The following is a 24,751-nucleotide window of genomic DNA, read 5'->3' on the forward strand; positions in this document are numbered from 1 at the left end:
CGGAGCTGCTACTGGCACGCTCTTCATAGGTACTGTAAGTATCCCGGGAAGCAGGTGGTCCCCTCAGCTGATATCAATGAGATTAAGCTCTGGAGACCCCCTGCTACAAACCAATTTTTATAGGGCTCCATATTAAAATGAATGACAAGCAAAAAGTGACACACTGTGAGTGCTTATTGCATGTCATTTCCCAGAATCCCTTGCTGCACTGGGAAGCACTGTATGCTAAGTGATAATGGTGAAAATCAGGATTACAGACCTGTCTGAGACATGTGAATGTGCTCACAAGTTCTAGTTTTATTTGCTGTATCCTTCTTTTTTTTTTTTTTTTTTTTTTCTGGGAAGAAATAATTTAGATATAAAAGACAACTTAAAACATCAGTTTTTGAGGGGAGAACCTTCCAAATGTATAGACATCCTTACACAAGAATCATACAAAATGACAGTTTATTATAGGTTGTTATCACTTTTAGCGAAAACAGCGCAAAAAAAATTCATATATGAAATAGTGTGCAGAGCTTTCATCCACATAGTTTTCTTCAAGTGGACGGTGGAAAAGAAACTGATGAGGTTTTTAAGCTCTGTACATTAAAATGTCACCTCTTTGTAATCCTAATGTTGGTCCCCTAAAAGTCATCACAACCTGCAATGGATCTACGTTTCCAGGACCAATGTGGATACTAGAACTTTGAACTTTTTAAAGATGACATAATCCTTGTTACTACTTCATGTTTCGTGACTTGATTTAGGGACACTTTGCCTTTGTAACATTGGTTGCGGAGGAGCCTGCAACACGTTGCAAGTGCATGCTGCAGCACCCTTGAAAGGGGTTTATTGTCGGTCAAGGGTTGCCAACTGTAGTCGTTATGGGTCACAGACAGGTCAGGTTTTCACTACATCCCTGCTTCAGCACAGGTGGCTCAATCAGAAGCGGTCTTTGACTGCACCATCTGTGCTGAAGCAGGGATATACTGGAAACCTGACCAGCTGGTGGCCCTTGAAGCTTGGAGTTGGCCACCTCTGATGTAGGTCACAGGTCCTTCAATATTTTCTCCTGTTCTGTCTCCGGTCCCTGAAACAGCTTGGCATGTTGATTTTGTTTATACTGTCCTTTGTTAAAGGTCTCCTCGGAACAGCCCGGACACAAACGCTCTTCTAGTTGGGGAAGAACATACTCTTTCACCAGCGCAGTGAGCAGAGGATGCCTGTGTGAAGATGAGAACGTGGATGTAAAAGCTGGCGATCAAGCTGCATTACAGGTCATTTGCAAATAGAGGTTGACTAGAAATAAAGAGCTCATCGGGGGGTGAGGTAGGGAATATGGGGATTGCAGCCTTGCCTCGTCCTGAACTGTTAGGCATTGATGGGCCGACTTGTAAAACTTGTTCATTCGGGTGCCATGGAAGCAAGCAACAGTAGCGCAACTTGCACACGCAACGCTCACGGAGAGGGTTAGTAATTCTAGCCATGAGATGGTACGTTTCAATCCCCTTCCATTTCTGTTTCATTCAACCACGCTGAATTCCAAAAGTACATTTTAAACAAGTTTTGGATGCTGGCTTCAGTCATTCAGAAATATCTGCACTTATTTTGTAGATATTTGTCAAATGCATAGTTTCTATGTTTGCCATGTGTCTTTCAGCGTCACTTTTTTGTAGTTATTGTACCTCTCTGAGCACAACTCAGAATATACCCAAGGCATTTACATGTCATGGGAAGTAAAAAAGATAAGCTGACACTTCACACTGTTCTTATTCGTGCAGGAGTGGGTAGAGGGACGAGTTATTAGAGCTTCAAGGTGGTGTTAGGTCTAACTCTCCAACATAAATGGTGCTTGGTGCTTATTTTTAGTTTCGCCATCTCAGCATATACATATTTTACTGTGCAGTGGTCATCCTAAAAATGCGTGTGTGTACTGTAGCTTCCTTCTACAATTTCTCAATATAGTTGAGTGGAAGCGCTCTGTTTTACTGAGGAAGCTTCCTGTTGAGGTAAGAAATATCCTGTTATGTAATTTGCTTTATTAAATGTCCAGGCTTTGCGGATGCACATTTTTGAGGTTATGTGAAGAAATGTTCAGTTAAGTAATAGGTGGTCAATATAAAGGAGCACAATGCTAAGACTTGCTACGTAAGGTAATTAAATTGCACATTGACTACGCTCTGAAAAGACTGTTGTGATAAGATGCAAGTTCTACAATCTTCCAGTAGAACCTAGGACACCATCCCATTTGTCTCTGTGGGAAATGTTTTTGAACTCGACTGCTGGTTCATTTGGATATCTAATGTGCACCTTGTACAAATATTCATACATATAAGGAACATTGCATATTGGTTTTCTTCTAAAAGAACTTAATGAAGAATGAAAGAGGAACTTCCCCAGTTCTTGAATCCTTCTGCTCAACAGTGTTATGTCAGCAAGCAGTTGGTAGTGCATGTGTAATGCTATCTTATGGGTTTCAGATCTTGTTTCTGCGATAACCACAGTATAGCTTATATAGAAAGGTTTAAGAGGCGGTGAGCGGGGCACCAGACAGCACAACGAATCGGCTCTAGTCCAACCCCCTGAAGAGGTCCGGTAATTGCTAAACCTGTGAAGATTGTGTTCATATTTTTAACTCTGCGCTCTCTACGGGTAAACACTCACAAATCCAATTCATGTCGTCTTTTTTCTGTATTTGACACCATCCTGCAGCCTTCTCCCATTTCCCATCCTTCCTTTACTTCTCCTCAAGCCTTTGCCGACCATTTAAAAGACAAGGTGGATGCTATCCGCAAGGAGATTCCATCTGTTCATCCCCCCCTCCTCTCTGCTTCTACCTAACCTCCTCCTTCCACTCTTGACTCCTTTTCTCCTGTTACAGAGTTGTGCGTTTATGAGCTGATTTTCTCTTCTCCCTCTACCACAAGCCCTCTCGATCCCAATCCCTCACACCTAATCAAAACTCATGCTCATGTCTTAGTCCTCATGCTCACCCATATCTTAAATTCCTCCTTATCCTCTGGCACTTCCCCATCTCCTTTAATGCAGCAAAACATGTGAAATCTTATTGGGTTTTTTCAATCGGTTTTGTAGTGTTAGATAATATAGATTCTTTTTTTTTCAACTTGATGCCATTTTTAATGAGGTTTAAACCATCCTTTGATTTCTATAGCAAGTTTTAGGCTACCTCCCAAGCAGTGCAAGATCTTTGCAATACTTTCCTGTCTGTGAAAATTTGTTGTCAATATTCCCAGTGGTTTGAGCTGGAAACTGTAACAATAGATAATGCTACCTTCGTAATATCAGGATACATTGTAGCTGCTGTGTTACTCAGACTGAAGGATTGATGGAAACTGAAAGGTGGCCATTGTGTTAGACATACATTCGAGATTTTTACAGATTTATAACGAGCACCAAACAATTGCCAGTTTAGGTAAGAATGTAGAATTACCGTATTGGCCCGAATATAGTACGGCCTCGCACATAATATGACCCTAAAGTTTTGAAGGTGTTCTACATGAAAAATAAAAGGTGTTAGGCGCATATAATACGAGTACAGTGTTCGGAAGGACATTTTTAGGAAAAAAACATAGGACTCTATTTGGGCCAATACGGTATATATTGCCACATGCTTTTCATATAAAAAGAAGAGAAAAAAGAGGGGAAAGTAGTATTGTTGCTTTAAGAATGCGATGGTCACACCTATTCTCAAAAACACCTTAGACCCTACGTGCCTTGGTAACTACCGCCCTGTATCCCTCCTGCCTTTTGCCTCTAAACTGCTAGAATGTCTTATGTTCTCCTGTGTGATCGGGATTCCCATGCTCTCTTGGCCCCTTTACAATCTGTAACTTTTGTATAGCTCACTCAACAGAGACTGTAAAAAGGATCGAGAAGGAGCGGCGCAGTGAGTAAAGGCACTGACTGGCACTGAAATTGAAGATGGAACCTGGTTCAATTCCCGGTGTTGGCTCATTGTGACCTTGGGCATGTCACTTTATCTCCCAGGCACCAAAAACATAGATTGTAAGCTCTACAGGGACTGTGCCTGCAAAATGTCTCTGTAAAGCGCTACATAAAACTAGCAGCGCTATACAAGAACAAACTATTATTATTATTATTATTATTATTATTATGAAGCCAAATCCCATTATAATTTTTCCCTACGAATCCTGCTCGATCTCTTTGCTGCCTTCGTTACTGTCGATCACTCTCTTTTCCTTGATATTCTAAACTCCAGCAGTATGTGCAACAAATCTCTATCCTGGTTCCCATAATAGATCTCCCATTGCACATTTTTCATGTCTGTTGCTAAAATGTATTCATCTCTTGTTTATTTGTCTGTAGGTGTACCTCAGGGCCCTGTTCTGGGACCTCCCTTTCTCTCGCTACACATAACTTGGTTTTGGGCATCATCACTTTGCAGATAATAGTCGTATATATCTATCCACCCGTACCCTCATACCTGCAGTCCAGTCCCATGTCTCTGATTGCTTCCTTGCTATATCCATGTGGATGGTGTGCTGCCGCCTTAAACGTAATGTCTAAAACTGACCTCTATATTACCCCCCGTAAACATGGCCCTTTCCCCTTCTTCCATCACATTAAATGGTACTACAATGTATCCTGTTTCCAAACCACGTTACCTAGGCGCGACATTGACTTCTCCCTTTCCTTCATTCACGGCATTGCAAAAATTTGTTGCATCTTCCTCTGTAATATTGCCAAAATTTGCCCTTTAATCTGTCAATCTACTGCTAAAACTCTAATGCATGCCGTATCCTCTCCCACCTGGATTATTGTAACATGCCGATAGCAGGCCTCCCTGCCTCACATCCCCTTTGCAATCTGTTCAAAATTCTGCTGTTAGAATAATTTAACTTTCTCCCCAAACAGTCTCTGCTCCTCATCTCCTCCTTAAATCCCTCTCCTGGTTTCCCATCAAATTTCAGATCACCTACAAAGTTCTCCTCCTTACCTTAATCTGCTTCTCCCTACATCTTAGCTTTGATTTCCCGTTATGCCATTGCTAGTCTCCTGCGCTCGACCCATAACTGTCTCCTTTTCACCCCTTTCACCTCTACTGCTCCCTATGGCCTTTTTCCTCACTACCCCTTACCGGTGGAACTCAGTCACACTCGGTATACTCTATGCAGCTTCTCTCCCCACCTTTTAAGTTAAACCTTAAAACTTGCCTAGTAAATTAAGCATTTCAATAGCCTAGACTCATGGCTACTGTCCCACACCCACAGTCGCTCCTACCAACCAATGTGACCAAGCACTGCCATCTACTGCACTTATTCCCTCACCTGCTGTCTTCCAATATACCACTTAGATTGTAAGCTCTGCAGGACATGGATTTCCTTTCCTATTGTCTGATTTTATTTTGTTGCACTTCTAATTTTATAATACTGTTCTGCATTGTCTCTTTTGTAAAGCACTGAGTACAACTGTGGACGCTAAATAAATAAAGACATAAATAGATAAAGACATACATATGTTGTCTATTCTTAAACATGCTAAGATACACTATAAGGCTGCATCCATAGTGCATGAGATGGCGCGAGCGACGTTGCTCGCGCCGAAAACACTGGGATGCCAATGTGTTTGTGTATAGTGCATGCAAGTGCGACGGGGTGACCGGTGCTTGGTGCGACAACCAAGTTTGAATTTTCCGCTCAACGGCCGGGACTCGTGAGCGGTTCACCCAATGAGGGAGAACTAGCTCCGTAACGTCACGGCCGCGCCTCATCGCGCAAACATGCAGACCGCGAATCTCGGCAAGTACAGGCACGTGTGACGTCACGCTTTTGGACGCGCGCCTGCACTGTGTCCAAGGCCTGAAGGTGCTGTTATTAGGTGGAAATATCATCAACATCATTTATTTTTTTAAGTAAAAGCATGCCTCCACTTAAGTGGCCACCGCAATAGTTTACGGTCCGTTTAAGAACAAACCTAAAATTATACACAATTTTGTTGGGCAAGAAGGACTTGCACCGTGCCCGAAACAGTGATAATGTAGATATACACCTGCACTCTGGCGGTAACGCGTTTTCGACCTCTGAAGCTGCACACAAGAAGGCCCGCCCACCCAACGTAGGGTGCAGAACCCTTGGCACTGCGAATATATAGAAACGTGTCCAAATTCCTCTGGTACTTTCCAGTGGATACAACCTTAAGTTGGCAGTCTATGTCCTGCACTGTTGTTCACCATTAGTAATAAATGGATCCAGTTGGTGCTTGGGTTGATCGGAGGAGCGAGACACTTGACAAGTGTTTCTTGGTAGGGGGGGGGGGTGTAATTCTCTTTACATAGTAGCTCAAAGTTTGCCCTTGGGGTGTCACTGAGATCATGCCACTTACTCTGTCATTTATTAAAACGTGGTTGGCTACTTTAAAAAGAGTGCGTTTTAATCTACTGTTTTTTTCTATAGAGCTGGCTACTTTGCCTCATTAACCGTGTGCTGCTGATGAAGCCTACAACACATCCATTGTTTGTAATCATATTAAATACATCACGGTTATATCATAAGTGTTGAATTTCAACATTTTGGGCTCACAATCTAGCAGGAATGGATGCTTTCAGTGTAGTTAATTTACCTTTTGTGGGCATTTTCCGTCTGTCGCTGAAACTTTTAGTCAATGTCTAATTCCATAATCAAAACCATTTGTCTTTTAAGGTGTTTTTGACCAACTCTGCCAATGTTTTCCTGTTGGAACCTTGTTCAGAAGTCCCTTCGCTCTTGGAGGAGCAAGTTGAGGCCTGCAGATCTGTTTTAAGTATTTACAGGCGCATGATAATGGACCTCATGATGGATAAGAAGACATGGTAAGTCATTAAAAAAAAATATTTATATCGTCATCAAAAGTGACAATATTCCTATCTCTTTCCTTCCCATGTCTTGCAATTCTTGGATGTGCTGTTGGTGGGATTGTTAGATACTTTGTTTCTAAGAAAATCCTATGAGCACATTATAAAGCTATTTTATTTTGTGTTTGGTCTGTACACTTAAAGAAACCTATAATATTTCAAAGCTCTGTACACTACTATTGAGCCTATGACGCCAGGATCAACAATAATGGAGGTAGCGTGATAATACTAAAGTCACTTCACATAAACCTCATAAATAATGATCCAGTTACAGGTACTCCTCCATATATGGTCAAAGTGAATAATGAAGATAATCTTACCCACTCCTGTAGTCTCTGGTAGTCCACTGTGGCGTGCCAGCCGTGAGAATAGAAATCCACAGCAAAGGAAAAAAGAGACCGCACTGCCAGGGAGTCAGGTGGTGAAAAGTAAAATCCTATTTGTTCAGCACACAACAAATAAAAACATCACCCCAGGAGGGGAACAAAAACCTCCTACGAGTTTCGGACAGTTAAGTCCTTTATCAAGGAGTATACCATAGGCCAGGAGGAGAGGTTTGAGAAGCACTGCCCTAAATGGGTTCACAACCTGCATTGAATCTACTATCTACATGTCAAATAAAGCCTAATGCATGCAGAAAGTAAGTAATAGAACTAGAAACCTAAATGGCAAAAAATAAATTCCTGTCCCAAGACAGGAGAGGAAATTAAACCTGGGTCATAGGGTTCATAATCCTCTGATGCAGGGGGTGGCTAACTCCAGTCCTCAAGAGCCACCAGCAAGTCCGCTTGTAAGTGATCCAATCTCTGTTATAAAGCAGTGTTTGCAAAGTTATATAATAGTGGTCATTTCAAAGAGTCCCCTGCAAATCATAGCTTTCAGTCAATATTTCTCCGAATCTGAAACCACTTGTATATTACCGCAGTACATTATCTGATCAGTGAATCAAAGGGGAAAAAGAGCAAAATCTCATTTTTCGTAAATACCGTACATTTTCTTTATATGATGTGTTCATTAAGAGTATTGTAACCGTTAATTTTGATTCATCTGTGCTGTTGGTATGTGCCAAATTGTGCACGGTTTAGAATACATTAGTGGATGATAGATGAGTTTACCTGCTTTTTGTTTAATGTCAGCCAAATATGATTGATAAAAGGACAGTAGAACAGCAATGGGAGGAAACATGCCATTTTTCTGTTGTGTGATTCTTCTCATCAAAAGGACAGTTTAGAAGTAAATGAAAAGAGCCATTTACCACTTAACGGTGCCAAGTTATCATTCTTTCATAAGCTTCCAAGTTAAGGAACTATCTCGCTGGGCCAATTCTATATACTAAACATCCCACATTTGTTTAGCTGATCTTTAAGCTTTTACTTCTTGCAGTTTAAATGTGCTTATAAACGGTATATATTTAAACATTTGCAATTTTTCATAACTTTGAAGCAGCATAACATGTGACATCTTATGGTTTTTTTTTTTATTAATGAATCAATTCTGTAGTAGTAGATAATGGTGACCAGTTTTTTATTTTATTTTATATATATTTTTTCATTCAACACCTAATGCCATTTTTAATGAGTTTTAAAGCATCCTTTCATTTCTATAACAGGTTCTAGCCCATGTCCCCAGGAGTGCAAGATCTTTGTAACATTTTCCCATTTGGGATAATTTGTAACCATTGATGTTACCTTGGTAATACCAGGATAAATTGTAGCTGCTGAGTTACACTGACTAAAGTATTGTTTGAAACGGAAATACAGCCATTATGTTAGGCGCACAATCAGGATTGTGACAGATTATAACAGGAGCACCAAACGATGCCAGTTTAGGTAACAATGTAATATGGAGAGACTTACAGTACACATATGGTAAAAAAACATTGGCGCACTGCTGGAGGAAAGGTCCGGGCTAGAGCACAATCGATCAAGATAAAATGGATTTATTCGGCTCGTGGCAGCGTAAAAATAAGCATGGCGGAGGTTCACTTTGTCTATCCTCTGTCTGTTTGTATTCTGCCACAAGCCGAATAAATACAAATAAGAAAAAAAAGAAAGCAGTATTGCTGCTTTCAAATATTTTTTAAAGCTCACTAGACGTTGTTTTATTTTCGGGGGGCATGACTTTGCCCACTAGTTCTGTAACTGGCGCACGGTTGGCAGTGTTCTTCACTACTTCCTTTTCATGTAATTCCGTCTGATGCATGTGTTTACCGGACTCCAATGCATATATTGGTGATAACGTCTAAATACAGTGAGACATGTGAGCAGTGCTTATGTATCTGCTTACATTGATTTTGATTAATATTAGTTCTGAGTGATAGGGTACGATCCTAAGGGACCTATTCTAAATACACTGAAAGGGCTGATCAGTTTTCAGATGAAAATCCTAGTAGGCTTTCATGGCGATTTTCAGCAGTAAATGTCCCTGACGGCTGCTTTGAGGTGTATAGAATTACCCCAAGGGGGATTTCAGAAGCATGTACTAGTCATAGGGTATAGAAGTTGGTGATAAGTCCTTCAGATTCACTGTTGTCATTGGATTACACTTTGAAAGCTAATCTCCATATTACAGGTATTACCATTTGCCAATATTAGACTAAAACTAGGAAGTGAAAATATTTCCTAGTCCTGTTCCACCATTTCTATTAGCAGATGTCCAGTAATTGCATCATTCTTTTGCAGCTTTCCAAGATCTGATTAGATCTTGGATCTTATTCTGGTGCAGAGGACATTACGAGCGGGGAACAAACTAAATTGTAGGTTGTGAGACAATGTTATCAGGAGAGACTGGGGAAGAATAAAGCGTTTACGTCTGGGTTTCCCCAAAAAAAGGATTTGACGTTTTTATCCCATTTGCCTGAAATGATTAGTTCAGCACCTTACTTTACATTTCTTCTTTATTTACAACAGGCAGGTTTATTTTGGGCTGGATATGGGAACATGTTATGGCATCAATAATGTATTGTGAAATAAGTGAATTAAGGCGCAAACAACTATAAACAATAAGAATAGTGATTATAAAGTAAAAAGTGATGTGTGATGATGAAAATGTTTATCCAACCACCCAGCTCAAACCTCACTGGTGGGACCTGTTTCACGGGTTCCAAAGATTAAGCAATATTCTCAAACATCCAGGGGGAGCATATGGGGAAAGAAAACAACAAGATACACAAATATAAGTGCAGGCGTTTCTGAAATTGGTTTAAACTGTGTCTTGGCTCGTATAGATGTACTACTCACAAGAATTAAGAGTTAATCAGGCAGTTGGCAATTAGGGTTGCCACCCATGTGGATGGTATAGATCTGGACCCCCCTTGTTAGAGATACTCCGTCAGCACGGTGATGTATGCAAAATAGAGAACTACATAGTGCGATCAAAAAGGTACAACTTTGTATTTAAAAACGGGTCTGTAAAATGCGCACTTACAATGTGCTAGTAAAAATCAAGCATGTATCTCACAAATGGAGAAAGTAGAAGCTCCCCGAACTGCTCACCGCCTCCCTCGGGTGTCTGGCTTTCTTCCACGGATCTGTGTGCCGGTTCAGAGCCTCCCTCAAAGCGCCCGTCCAGGAAGATGACGTCACGGCTGCAGAGTTGGTCAGCTACGGGTCGCGTCTGAGCCCAAAATTGGACCAATTTTGGGCTCAGACGCGACCCGTAGCTGACCAACTCTGCAGCCGTGACGTCATCTTCCTGGACGGGCGCTTTGAGGGAGGCTCTGAACCGGCACACAGATCCGTGGAAGAAAGCCAGACACCCGAGGGAGGCGGTGAGCAGTTCGGGGAGCTTCTACTTTCTCCATTTGTGAGATACATGCTTGATTTTTACTAGCACATTGTAAGTGCGCATTTTACAGACCCGTTTTTAAATACAAAGTTGTACCTTTTTGATCGCACTATGTAGTTCTCTATTTTGCATACATCACCGTGCTGACGGAGTATCTCTAACAAGGGGGGTCCAGATCTATACCATCCACATGGGTGGCAACCCTAATTGCCAACTGCCTGATTAACTCTTAATTCTTGTGAGTAGTACATCTATACGAGCCAAGACACAGTTTAAACCAATTTCAGAAACGTCTGCACTTATATTTGTGTATCTTGTTGTTTTCTTTCCCCATATGCTCCCCTTGGATGTTTGAGAATATGGCATCAATAATGTCATAATGATTTGCTACCTAGAGGAGTGACTCATTGATCAGTAGGTTATTACATAGGATGGTGGATCCTGTAGCTGGCCAATCCACCCTTATTTTGAAGTCTTGAGACTTCTAGTATTTCTATTTTCTCCAAGTCATGAATTAAAGTGTTGGTGCAAAGTAATCAGGCACTGACTCCATTTATATCAAGTGTATTATACCCTTAACAATTGAGGGTGTGTATGTATTTATGTATGTATGTATACATACACACACACACTTATTTATATATACATATAAACATACACACACACTTTTTTGTAAATATTATATTACTTTCCTTGTCATTTACTCCGTCCTCTAATAAGTTAGCTAATGAATATTTGTATATATAAATTCTTTAGCTAAATTCAATTTTACATACATACATACATACATACGCAGCCACCAGTATCCGATCACTTGCCTTGGAAAATCTGGGGCAATCTCCCAATAAACTGCAACATTTCTGGGAGATTTCTGCAGCCCGACTAACGGCCCATCGGATTAACATAGCGGGGTGTCCCTGCAGTCCCATTCAAACTGAATAGGACTGCAGGGACCCCTGCTGTGTTAATCCGATGGGCCGTTAGTTGGGCAGCAGAATCTCACAGAAATGTTGAGGCATTTACTGTGAGATGCCTTTGTTTTTACCCAGGCAAGTGATTGATCGGATACTGGTGGCTGCATCTCTACATACATACATACATACATACATACATACATACATACATACATACATACATACATACATACATACATGCATACATTTAAGAAGTGTTGATCTTTGTAAACTCTACTTTTTTCCTTTCTATGTTGCCTCCTAAATTGCTATAATTTCCGTTCAATACTCTGGAACATATCGTCGTTGTAGAGGCAAAACTCATTAAGTGCATTTGTTTTACCTTTTTTTTACCTTTTTTTTTTTTTTTTTTTTTTATGAAAATGGGCTTGGTAAAGAAACAAAAGTGTAAGGACTCATTAAATACCCCTAATCTTCAGAACTTGTCGTATCGAAATACCTTCCTTTTTAAATACAGAGTTTTTCTTGTCAAAAAGAACATTTAATGGCCTTTTTCGCAGTACTCAAAGAATGTAGTTAATGACTTTTACCTCTATAACGACAATATATAATTACTTAATGTAACCATGGGATATAATAACCATTTGTCATTATAACTCTGTGCCCAGGACATACTTGAAAGCGAGAGGTAACTCTCAATGTATTACTTCCTGATTTTTTTTTTAATCTTTTATAAATACATATTATAAATGTATGTGGTTTTTGTATCCATGCACTATGTGTCTTATTGTGAGGCCAAACGTAAATATTCTTTAAAAAACGCCCATGTTTATTGAGCAATGTGTTTAAACTGGGTTTTATTTTTCCTTGGACAGGGAACAAATGCTCCAAATATTACTTCGAATAACCGAAGTCGTTGTACAGAAAACAAAGGACAACCAAAAGAAAGATTTGTTCTCCCAGAACTTAGCTGGCTTACTATTCCGGGTAGGTGATTTTTGTTTTTTTTATACAAACTATAAGAAGTGGGCCAGATGTCATTCCATGTCTTTCTTGCAGTTATTCTTTCTGTTAGTGGGCAACGTTTTGAAATCTTTGTGTAGCCGATCGCTCTTAGGCTGCACTTATAGTGCCAGCGACGCAAAGTCGTGTCAAAATAAATACATTGTCGCCATCACGTGCACTTAAAGTAAGCACGGTGCGACAGCTTGGTCACGATCGCTGGAAATCTCTCAATTTTATTTTTCCAGCAACCGTAGCCTGACGTCGTCATCTTCGTCGCCAGCACTATAAGCGTAGCCTAACTTATAATACGGAGCTTCAACTGTGTTTGCAGACTAGGCTATTTCTCCTAACGGGCACACTGGTCCCTTTTCAGTATGCTGGGGGACTATATTTTCTCCTGGTCAGGGAAGCTTTAACCCCATACAAATGAATAATGGCCAAAGCTTCCATGAGAAGTAGAGAACTGCTTCACAGCATAGGGAACAGCGGCCTGTTTGCAGTCAGTGAGGTATGCCACTGTTCTATTTAGTTTCACTGTAAATACATTTCATTAGCACATCCACATATTTTTTTGTTTCATATTTGCCAAAACCAGAGGTGGAAATGAACAATGTAGCTATATTTAAGTTTGGTCATGATTTATCTTATGTGAAAAAGTCCTTTCCCAGACGAGCGTTTACAAGGATTATCTTTTCTTCCGGTACGCACGTGACGTAACCCAATGCTTTTTTTTTTTATAGACTCTGATCGTTGCGTGGATCCGAGCCAATCTGAGCGTTTACATCTCCCGAGAACTCTGGGATGAATTGCTGAGTGTCCTGTCCTCTCTTACTGACTGGGAAGAACTTATAGTTGAGTGGTCCAAAATCATGGATTCTCTAACTGCGGTGCTAGCGAGAACCGTTTATGGAGTAGATATGAACAGTCTACCACTAGACAAGCTCAGTGAGCAAAAGGAGAAGAAACAGAGAGGGAAAGGTAATTTTACAAGCAATTTGTTTCTCGATTACAATCTTCAACCTCATCTTCTTATACTATATTAGTAAAAGCACTGTATGCCTGCCTGCCTGCCTGGATGTCCGGTGTCCCTAGGGGAAATCTCATTGGTCCCTTGGCCCGCCCCCGCACACCTCTCATTGGCCTGAGGCGGAGTGACGGGCCAAAGGACACACAGGGACAGACACACACAGGGACACACACGGACACGGACGGGGACACACACACAATCCCCTCCCGGTGCCCCTCACTCTCCCCCGTCAGCTGGACCGCACCTCAACTTCCACACACCCCCCCCCCCCCACCCTCCCTGTGCCCGAACTTACCCGGAGTCCCGTGTACACACACACACATTCCCACCCCCCCCCCCAAGCTCACACACACCTCACCCCCCCCCCAAGCTCACCCCCCCCCAAGCTCACACCCCCCCCCCACCCCCCCAAGCTCACACCCCGGCGCCGCTACAGTCAGCGGGGGAGCGGAGCGAGCGCCCGGGACACACGCGGGGGAGCGGCCACAACACGCGGCCTCCCGCCTCACATCCACGTGGGAGCGGCCGGATGAGTGAGGCAGCGGCCGGATGAGTGAGGCAGCGGCCGGATCAGTGAGGCAGCGGCCGGATCAGTGAGGCAGCGGCAGGATGGGTGAGGCAGCGGCAGGACGGGTGAGCTCCCCCCCCCTCCACATGCTACGTGCTGCTCTTGCCCCTCCGGTCCCGGCTCCCCCCTGTCACCGCGTGACGGGACGTGAGATGGGAGGGGGGATGCCCCTCTGGTCCCGGCTCCCCCCTGTCACCGCGTGACGGGACGTGAGATGGGAGGGGGGATGCCCCTCCGGTCCCGGCTCCACCCTGTCACCGCGTGACGGGACGTGAGATGGGAGGGCGGATGCCCCTCCGGTCCCCGCTTCACCTTCTCCCCACCGTTGTCCCTGCTGCCTGCGCAGGAGGAGGGGGGGGAGGGGTGTTGGTGCTGGTGTGTGTAATTGTGTGAGACTGTGTGTGAGTGTCTGTGACTGTGTGTAAGTGTCTGTGACTGTGTGAAACTGTGTGTAAGTGTCTGTGACTGTGTGTGACTGTGTGTGACTGTGTGTGACTGTGTGTGACTGTGTGTGACTGTGTGTGACTGTGTGTGACAGTGTGTGACAGTGTGTGTAAGTGTTTCACAGTGTGAGTGTGTGTAAGTCTGTGTAAGTGTCTGACTGTGTGAAACTGTTTGAAACTGTGAAAGTGTGAGTGAGTGTGTGTGTGTGTGTGTGTGTGTGTGTGTGGTGCACTGTGCAGTGTGAGCAATGACCACTGTGTGTGCAGTGTGAGCAGTGTGTGAGCAGTGTGTGTGCAGTGTGAGCAATGAGCAGTGTGTGTGCACTGTGTGCAGTGTGTCAGTGTGTGCAGTGTGACAAATGAGCAGTGTGTGTGCAGTATGCAGTGTGTGTCAGTCTGAGCAGTGTGTGTGCAGTGTGCAGTGTGACCATTGAGCAGTGTGTGTGCAGTATGCAGTGTGTGTCAGTGTGTGCAGTGTGTCAGTGTGAGCAATGAGCTGTGTATGTGTGTGTGTGTGCAGTGTGAGCAGTGAGCAGTGTGTGTCAGTGTGACCAGTGTGTGTGCAGTGTGCAGTGTGTGTCACTGTGAACTGTGTGTGCGCAGTGTGCGTCAGTGCGACCAATGAGCAGTGTGTGTGCAGTGTGCAGTGTGTGTGTGCAGTGTGCAGTGTGAACAATGAGCAGTGTGTGTCAGTGTGAGCACGGTTCACATCCCGGGCAACGCCGGGTCTCTCAGCTAGTAATGCTATAAAATGTAATGTCCCAAAGTCTTGAAGTCTTTACTATGACCGTTCAGGCCACACATTGCACCCTTTTGCAAGATAAAGGTACTACACCGGTATTTCTGATGATGTTAAACAGTTTGGGCTGGCGAGCGTCACTTGGTAATTGAATAAACAGGAAGTGTAGACCATGAAAACCTGATTTGACTTTATCGTTCCATAAAGGTGGCTATTTTGTGATTTGGCAACTTTATTTAGACTGAATATAAATACGTCTATGATTTTTATGAATTGTTGAAGCAAGTAATTCATTGTAAATGCAATAATTTGTGTTACCAGTACTGAAAATGTGTGTGGGTCAGAAACAAGGTAACACCCGCAGGTGGTGGCGGCGGCGTCTTGGCTTCTGGAATGAGGAGCACAGGAAAGAGTGTTGTGTGCATACTACTTGGTAAAATCCCTGTAAGCAACCTATCCTACTCTTTGTTCCCTGTTAAAGGTGGCTTTCAGGATCCTCAGAAGGGCACTGCTGTAGGGAGGTCCTTTTCCCTCAGCTGGAGAAGTCATCCGGATGCTCACGAACCTATGAGATTCAGGAGCGCCACTACCTCTGGAGCTCCAGGAGTGGAGAAGGCAAGGAACCTAGTGCGTCAAAAAGCAACAGGTAATATCTTTAGCATTGTGATGGCCAGTGGTTGACAAATCACCAAAAAATCTACTCTCCACCTAGTACCAAACGTGTGCTGCTTGGGCCAATATTTACTCGCCCGGGGGTTAAATCCACTCGCCCGGGGCGAGCAAATGTATAGGTTTGTCGAACACTGGTGATAGGTATGCAAATACGAAGAGAGAAGACACTGATTGATTTGTATATATCAATGGTTTTTATTTGTTCATATATTTTGGTTCCTTTTTAACACAAATCTGTCACATATAGAAGTATTTTTAATTTATAATTTTGAAGTTAGGGATTTGATTTCCTCTTGCCCCAGTGTCATGTCACTGTGTGATCAGTAAGGTTTTGTACAGTCAGAGTCCCCCCTCCTCACATCCACTTAACTTTATTGGATCTCTAATAGGGACAGGATGGGATAAGGGTTAAGAACATACTTGATTGACAAAAAATTCCCAAGTCAGAGGCCCCTAAGAAATTTAACTGCCGACTATGCTGATACCAGCAAAATAATAAATACAAATGACAAGCAAGCAATAATTCAGCACAACATAAGCTATTGGTTTGTTTTTACGTCATTTTCATGTTTTGGGAAAGTAGCTGGCACTGCTTCTCACAATTAGCAGACATCGCAGCCAATCCGAGATCTGCATTCCTTCTGTTTCATGAAAGAGTTTTTGTCTATGTGTAATAATGCCCAGATGTATTGTGTAACCGTTGTGCTGCCAGAAGTGCGAGCAACACCATGTAAATAAATGCAATGCGTTGTTTGGCCCTCTGGCAGAAAAAGGGTTAGGAGTAGCAGAATTGAAGATGGGTGTGGATTATATTATTTTTCATTATATAAATGATTTTTTTAAAAATATATATATATATACACGTGTATGCTTCTTAGTGGAAATGTAGTGTAAATAACCCCGTTAAGATCTTAATAGAATATCATATTTGTATAACTTGGCAAGATTTAGGTTCTGCATTACGATAGGGAAACAATAACACGAATAACCTTGGTAATGGACCAGCCTTCAGAATATATTAAATGTACATAATGTAATATGTCTCTATTTTAGGCATGTGAAATACTGTGAATTGTTATTGACTTGAAACGTGATGTGAATCTGTTTCTCTTATTTTCATGAACGTGTCTTCTCTGAAAGCTAAGCGAAGTCAGTCTATCAGCAACTGTGTTCATCTTTGTGAGGCTTTGCCAGCAGCTAAAAGTGTACCTCATCTCCTTTACACTGTGAGCTCTTTCTTACCTGGTATCTCCTATACTTCTTGCTCTCAAAGACTTTCAGGTACTGTACCTCACTCTTCCTTCTAACACATTTGCTTACTTTGTTTTGCTCGCTTTTCTTCCACTTCAGATTAAGGTCTGGATCTTTATTCTTCTAAATCTAACTAATTAAGAGATTCTTATATACGAATGTTAAACTGAAAGTAAAATGTACTCTTGCTGGTGGAGAATTTTTAAAAACATTTGTAAAGGAAATATCTGAAGTTCATGTGTCTATATTTAATGGATTTAAATTAATTAAATAAATTTAATTTGTTGAGCTCGGGCTCAGCCAGGTGACCCCAGAAGTCGGAAGGGCCTGACTTCGGGATTGGCCGGCCATGCCCCGTTCCTATGCCAGGCCCACGATGAATGTTTCAGCCCCTCTTGTCTGTGGCCCTGGTTCAAATGGGTCTTCCTGGTTGAAGTGCTGCTAGAAAAATGCATTCTTTGTGTGTTGTGCATCACGTTCAAGCAGTTTTAGAGGTGTCTGCACCCTTAATGTTTGTACTTCTCTTAAAAGCAAGAAGTTCTGATGTTTTTTTTATTTTTATTTTTCTGAAATTAGTTTTTTATTTTTAAAAACATTTAGGGGGTAATTCAGTGTACTCCAAAGCAGCATTAACTAGAATAGAGGTTTTCTGATCGGTTGTGTATTGCCCCCTTGGCCAACGAAGCACAGTTGGTCAAAAATGCTTTTATGGTTATTTGTAACAAATGTCACTTCTTCACTACGTAGCTTTGCTGTTTTTATTTAAAGATTGTTGACCATGTTTTCTTAACCCCTTTGTAATGTGTTTCAGGCCCCTCTGGCAGCAAAGGGGTTAGGATATTTGATCCAAAACTGACTCCGCTCAGATCATATGTTCACACTGTCCTTCTTTTTTTTTTTGTCCTCTTGGCAATGTCCTTGGCACCTTCCGTTCTTCAGAACTTGATGAGACGCAGCCTCAGGAAGGTGCGGTAGGATCTGAATCAAGTGGTGGCGTTGACGATAAAGAATCACAACAGCTAACACGCAGCAGTAGTACTCCTGACATAGCTGAGCAGTTGTGTTCTGACTTATTGCAAGGTGACTTGATCAATATGCTAACGCTCCTGGGGATTTCAGCTCCAGTGCTTGTGGGGTCTGCTAAATCTGTTATAGTTACTCTCTTGAAAAATAACTTCCCCTTGCTCACTGACCATCTGACCCCACAAGAAAACAACATATTGTTTTCTCGCAGACCTTAGTCGGGGGGTTCCCCGAATTTCATCTGTGGTCCCCCAACATCGGCCCCACACGGGTTCCTGAGAAACCACTTAACTTTATTGTAGTCACCAGTAGAGTGTTGCAACGTCATGGCCCGATGATATTGCGACTTCTTATTGGCTGCGGGAGCCAGCGTTGACCCCATGGCCATTTTGTGTGTCTAGCGCTCCGATATGTTTGGCCGTGCTGGAACTGGGGGTCCCCAGAAGTTGGGTGACCGCTGGGCAGCTCTGGGGGAGTGACCCAGTTCAGACAAAAGGGGGAAAATCCACCAAATATATTGACTAACAAGGAGTGCTGCTTTAATATTTAACTTTGTATTCTCTAGTCTGTTTCTCAACTTTTATTTCTGTCTTTGTTAGGGTTGTTGCTATTACCGCATCCTTTTTTTTTTTTCCCAAAGCTATTTAATATTAATACTTTTGCTTCATATCGCAGTATCTACTCCTATGCAATGTTAGTGTTTTTTCTTTCTAGATCTCGATACTACAAGAATATGATCGTAATTCCTTTGTTTTTGTTGTGCCTGTAGGTGCGAAAATTGATCACTCTAACCACGAATGTTCTTCAGACTGTAAAACTGAGCAAGAACCCATAGGGGCTGTAATGAAAGACAGTGACGGTCCTACGGTAAGAGACACCCCACATGGCCAATGTTAACATTTTTGAGTAAATGTTAACTATGTAACAAGTCCAATCTGTAGATGACATAAGAGACTTGTGATTCTGTGTGATGTCTGATGGACGAAGGACCACGTTATGTTAATTGTCTAAAGAAGAAGAGGGTACCCCCTAAGGGGTATGTGTGTGTGTGTGCCTCGCACTACACCAAGGAGGGTGTAAACCAAAAAGAACCCTCACTACAACGGACGATGTGGGAGTGGTGCTGACTGGGAGTAGCAGCAATGTAAACGGAAGTAGCAAGATCTCCCTATTATGTCGCCCTAGAGAACACCCCTGTCTAATTAAAATCACATTTTATTAACACATAAATTAAAGTATATTTGTAGTGAGGTAAACAGTGAACCAAAATGATTAAAATAAATTCAAAGTGAAAGGAGACGTCAGTGTGCTAAATCTGGACGCTATGACTGGAAAGCAGAAAACAGCTAGCTAATTATTATTGTATACCACAGTTATACTATTGAATTGGCTGTGGTGGTAGCTGTTTCAGTGTATCCTTGCGTCTTCAGACACCTGATCCTATATGTACCAAGAGGTTGTATGAGAGTGCTTGTCTGATGGTGAGTAGAGACTCAGCCTGCTTATGTATAATGGTAGTTGGTGGGGTATTGGTGTAATGTGGACTATTGAAGACCATGGTCTAATGAGGTTACAAGGATAGTCCCCACCCCTGAATATATATAGTTTATCACCAGACCGACAGGCGCAGGAACTGCTGAACCTGTTGGTCTGTAATGCTGAATTACTTGGCAAGTACTAGCCAAACACTTCTATATATTGTCTAAATAGACAATGTTTTTTAGCCATCTATATAAACTCTTTTCATTACTATCATGCCCTCTAAAATTCGTGCTGTAAAAATAAAGAAATTGCTTTAACACTATATACATATAACTATATATATATAACTATATATATATATATATATATATATATAAATATATATACACACACACACACACACACACACACACACACACACACACACACACACACACACACACACACATATATATATATACAGCTAAACCCCGTTATAACGCGGGTCTCGGGGTCCACCCCGAGACCACCGCGTTACTAACGGGGTCGCGGAAAAAAAATGGCCGCCGCTTTAGCGCATATTCATCCCGCGGGACAGGAGATGGGAGCGGGCATGTCCCTCCGCTCCCCGCTTCCCCCTGTCACCGCGGGACAGACCGCGGGGCAGGAGATGGGAGCGGGGATGTCCCTCCTGTCCCCGCTTCCCCCTGTCACCGCGGGACAGGCCGCGGGGCAGGAGATGGGAGCGGGGATGTCCCTCCTGTCCCCGCTTCCCCCTGTCACCGCGGGACAGGCCGCGGGGCAGGAGATGGGAGCGGGGATGTCCCTCCTGTCCCCGCTTCCCCCTGTCACCGCGGGACAGGCCGCGGGGCAGGAGATGGGAGCGGGGATGTCCCTCCTGTCCCCGCTTCCCCCTGTCACCGCGTGAAAGGCCGCGGGGCAGAAGATGGGAGCGGGGATGTCCCTCAGGTCGCCGCTTACCTCAGATCCCTCCACGTGCCCGGTGCTCCCGCTGCCTGCATGGAGGTGGTAGCGGGGGGTTTCTTCTCCCCACCGCTGTCCCCGGTGCTCCCGCTGCCTGCGCGGGAGGAGGGGGGGGGAGCGGGTGGTGGTGCTGGTCGCGGCCTTTCCTCTGCTCTGACCCCACCCCCCGTCTGTGTAGAGTGAGAGAGTGTGTGTGTGTATGTATAAATGGGAGAGAAAGTGTGTGTGTGTATATGGGTGTGTGTAAGTGTCTGTGAGTGTGTGTAAGTGTGTGTGAGTGTGTGTGAGTGTGTGCGTGAGTGTGTGTGTGTGTGTGTGAGTGTGTGTGTGAGTGTGTGCGTGAGTGTGTGTGCGTGAGTGTGTGTGCGTGAGTGTGTGTGCGTGAGTGTGTGTGCGTGAGTGTGTGTGCGTGTGTGCGTGAGTGTGTGTGTGTGAGTGTGTGTGCGTGAGTGTGTGTAAGTGTCTGAGTGTGTGTAAGTGTCTGAGTGTGTGTGTAAGTAAGTGTAAGAGCCGGAGCGGGAGGTGAGCGGGAGGTGGGAGGTTTGACAGGGAGGGGGGGGCGTGGCTTGAGCGGAGGGACCCGCTACTCTCCCCCCCCCTCCCTCCCCGGACTGCAGGAGGGAGCTGCTACTCTCCCCCCCCCTCCCCGGACTGCAGGAGGGAGCTGCTACTCTCCCCCCACTCCCTCCCTCCACGGACTCGGGCTGGAGCACTCATACATACACACATACACACATACACACACACACACACACACACAGGCACTCACGCACTCATACACACACACGCGCGCACACACATGCAGGCACTCATGCACTCACACACACACACAGACAGGCACTCGCACTCACACACACAGACCGCTAAACCCCCCCCCCCCCCCCCCCCCGCCGCAGTACAGGGCCCGCCGTATCGTATCCGCAGCGCAGGGCACCGCCACTCCCCCACCTCCCTACAGCACAATGACTTCCCACCCCCTTAACTTTGTCAAACAAAAGTCACAAGACGTTGTACAGGCAAAATACATCTGTTAAAGTGCAGTTGTCTGTTTATTTCTATATAATAATTGTGTGCAGTGTGCAGTGTGTGTGCAGTGTGTGTGCAGTGTGTCAGTGTGTGTAGTGTGAGCAATGAGGAGTGTGTGTGCAGTGTGAGCAATGAGCAGTGTGTGTGCAGTGTGAGCAATGAGGAGTGTGTGCAGTGTGTCAGTGTGTGCAGTGTGAGCAATGAGCAGTGTGTGTGCAGTGTGTGTGCAGTGTGTGCAGTGTGAGCAATGAGCAGTGTGTGTGCAATGTGTCAGTGTGTGCAGTGTGAGCAATGAGCAGAGTGTGGCAGTGTGTGTGCAGTGTGGCAGTGTGAGCAATGTGCAGTGTGTGCAGTGTGTGCAGTGTGTGCAGTGTGCAAAAAAAAATTTTTTTTTTTTTTTAAATTTTTTTTTTTTTTTTTTTTAAACGGGAGCCACGGGAAAACCGCGTTATAACCGAATCGCGTTATAACGGGGTTTAGCTATATATATATATATATATATATATATATATATATATATATACATACACGTGTATATATATATATATATATTTTTTTTTTTTAAGTTAAGGTGTGTGAAAAAAGCTGAGAGAAAAGTGAAACGCGTGTTGGTTGTGGCAGCGTTCTGCTGAACCTGGAGCAGTTTGTGCTCTTTGGGTGTGGTATATTACTCTTCTGACTTTTTAATTCTATTACTACATCCAGAGCCACAATTATGTTGAAAGTAATGCAGTTAATTTAGCAGATGTAGTAATGACGGAGATATCACTGTCACTAAAATAATTTTTATTGTGTGCCTTACAAAAGCAGGTTATACCTGCTAGGTTGAACTAAAGCATGTGTATAGAAAGTGAGTGCAAACAGCTTCAAAATAAGATATCTGATGGACTCCACATTGGCACAGGTAAAACAAAACATATTAAACTTCCCTCCCTACATATTATAACTAGATCACCTCGTCAACTTATTGCATTTTTCACACACCTTAACTTAAAAAAAAAAATATATATATATATACACACGTGTATGTATGTATATATATATATATATATATATATATATATATATATATATATATATATATAGCTAAACCCCGTTATAACGCGATTCGGTTATAACGCGGTTTTCCCGTGGCTCCCGTTTAAAAAAAAAAAAAATAATAATAATAATTTTTAAAAAAAAAAAAAAATTTTTAAAAAAATTATTATTTTTTTTTTTTTTTTTAAACGGGAGCCACGGGAAAACCGCGTTATAACCGAATCGCGTTATAACGGGGTTTAGCTATATATATATATATATATATATATATATATATATATATATATATATATATACATACATACACGTGTGTATATATATATATATATTTTTTTTAAGTTAAGGTGTGTGAAAAATGCAATAAGTTGACGAGGTGATCTAGTTATAATATGTAGGGAGGGAAGTTTAATATGTTTTGTTTTACCTGTGCCAATGTGGAGTCCATCAGATATCTTATTTTGAAGCTGTTTGCACTCACTTTCTATACACATGCTTTAGTTCAACCTAGCAGGTATAACCTGCTTTTGTAAGGCACACAATAAAAATTATTTTAGTGACAGTGATATCTCCGTCATTACTACATCTGCTAAATTAACTGCATTACTTTCAACATAATTGTGGCTCTGGATGTAGTAATAGAATTAAAAAGTCAGAAGAGTAATATACCACACCCAAAGAGCACAAACTGCTCCAGGTTCAGCAGAACGCTGCCACAACCAACACGCGTTTCACTTTTCTCTCAGCTTCTTCCAGGTTGCGTGGCCACAAGGTGGTACAGTATATACAAAAAAAGTAATGTTGGAAAAAAAAAAGGAAAGATTAAATGTATGCATTACATTCTCCACATTTAAGCCTCTAGGAGGCCTTATTCGTCATGTATATATCCACTTAGTTTCAGATTGATCTACATCTCCTTTTAAATTATAACCGATCGACATTCCATCATTCTTTTGGAGAAAGCCTGATATATACCTCGGGTAGAATGCCAAGATGTTAACAAAGGCATTTAAATGCTGGTGTAGGTGAGCAAAGGTATTTTCAGACCGTAAGCCAGTTTGTTACCTCCTGCCCTCCCCTGCATTTATGCTGTGAGGATCTGTTTGCTGTTCAGCTGGTATCACTTCACCTCAGGACTCTTTGAGATGAGAACACACAAGTCGCACCAAAGGTGACAGCCAGGGGGTTTCAGCCATTTCCTGCCTTTCGCTAATGTTACAGCTTCTGTTTTCCGATTCGAAACACTTTAACCTTCTCATCCCGCTGTACCCTACGTTTCCACTTATCCTTCCTTATAGATTGTAAGCTCTTTGGGGCAGGGCACTCCTTATCTACTGTTACAATGTATTTTAATGTTTTCTTATTTTATTGTTTAGCATCCAGCAATCCTATTGTACAGCGCTATGGAATAGGTTAGCGCAATATAACCGCATATGTTGTCTCTAACTGTGAATGAAATGTCTATAAATAGAACGTATAACCCCTGTTCATATAATGTAACCATGTATTGTCATTATAACTCTGTGCCCAGGATATACTTGAAAACGAGCGGTAACGCTCAATGTATTACTTTCTGGTAAAAGATTTTAGAATTAAATGTACTATGAGTCTGCCAGGTATCGACTATGGAAACAAAGGAAAATGTAAAATACACCTGCAGTTTGCCCATTAAACATGTCACTACCCATTGTTACTAGGTGAGACTAGAAGGGGTAGCACTAATGATTCAGACACTGGATTGTGAGGGTTTAATATCTAGTGACTAGCTTTAAAACAAGTCAGTTCATCTCCATATATCTCAAAACCTTGGACATTAAAAAAAAAAATGCAACAACCAGAGTTGCTAAAAAGAAAAAAATGTAACCTATTTGGAAAGCCGTTCTCTACACCAGGGGGGCGAGATTATCCTGTGGGGGCGAGATTTTCCTGTGGGGGCGCGGGCGGTTGTAGAGGCCCCGCGCTCT

The 24,751-nt window shown here is 42.7% G+C and overlaps 1 protein-coding gene across 8 annotated transcripts in view; it reads left to right on the plus strand.

Moving 5' to 3' along the window:
• Positions 1-24,751, plus strand: part of RALGAPA2 (Ral GTPase activating protein catalytic subunit alpha 2) — a 315,640-nt gene that overhangs the window by 77,908 nt on the left and 212,981 nt on the right. For 7 of the 8 annotated variants that reach the window (XM_075596242.1, XM_075596238.1, XM_075596237.1 and 4 more), the window contains 8 exons: positions 1,122-1,259; positions 6,663-6,811; positions 12,429-12,540; positions 13,299-13,536; positions 15,817-15,981; positions 17,148-17,288; positions 18,198-18,338; positions 19,051-19,148. In XM_075596242.1, coding sequence (XP_075452357.1) covers positions 1,122-1,259; positions 6,663-6,811; positions 12,429-12,540; positions 13,299-13,536; positions 15,817-15,981; positions 17,148-17,288; positions 18,198-18,338; positions 19,051-19,148 — 1,182 coding nt within the window. The remainder of the gene's footprint in view (positions 1-1,121; positions 1,260-6,662; positions 6,812-12,428; positions 12,541-13,298; positions 13,537-15,816; positions 15,982-17,147; positions 17,289-18,197; positions 18,339-19,050; positions 19,149-24,751) is intronic. The other variant, XM_075596241.1, reaches the window with a different exon arrangement.

This window comes from Ascaphus truei, chromosome 4, assembly GCF_040206685.1.
Source record: "Ascaphus truei isolate aAscTru1 chromosome 4, aAscTru1.hap1, whole genome shotgun sequence".
Classification (NCBI taxonomy): domain Eukaryota; kingdom Metazoa; phylum Chordata; class Amphibia; order Anura; family Ascaphidae; genus Ascaphus; species Ascaphus truei.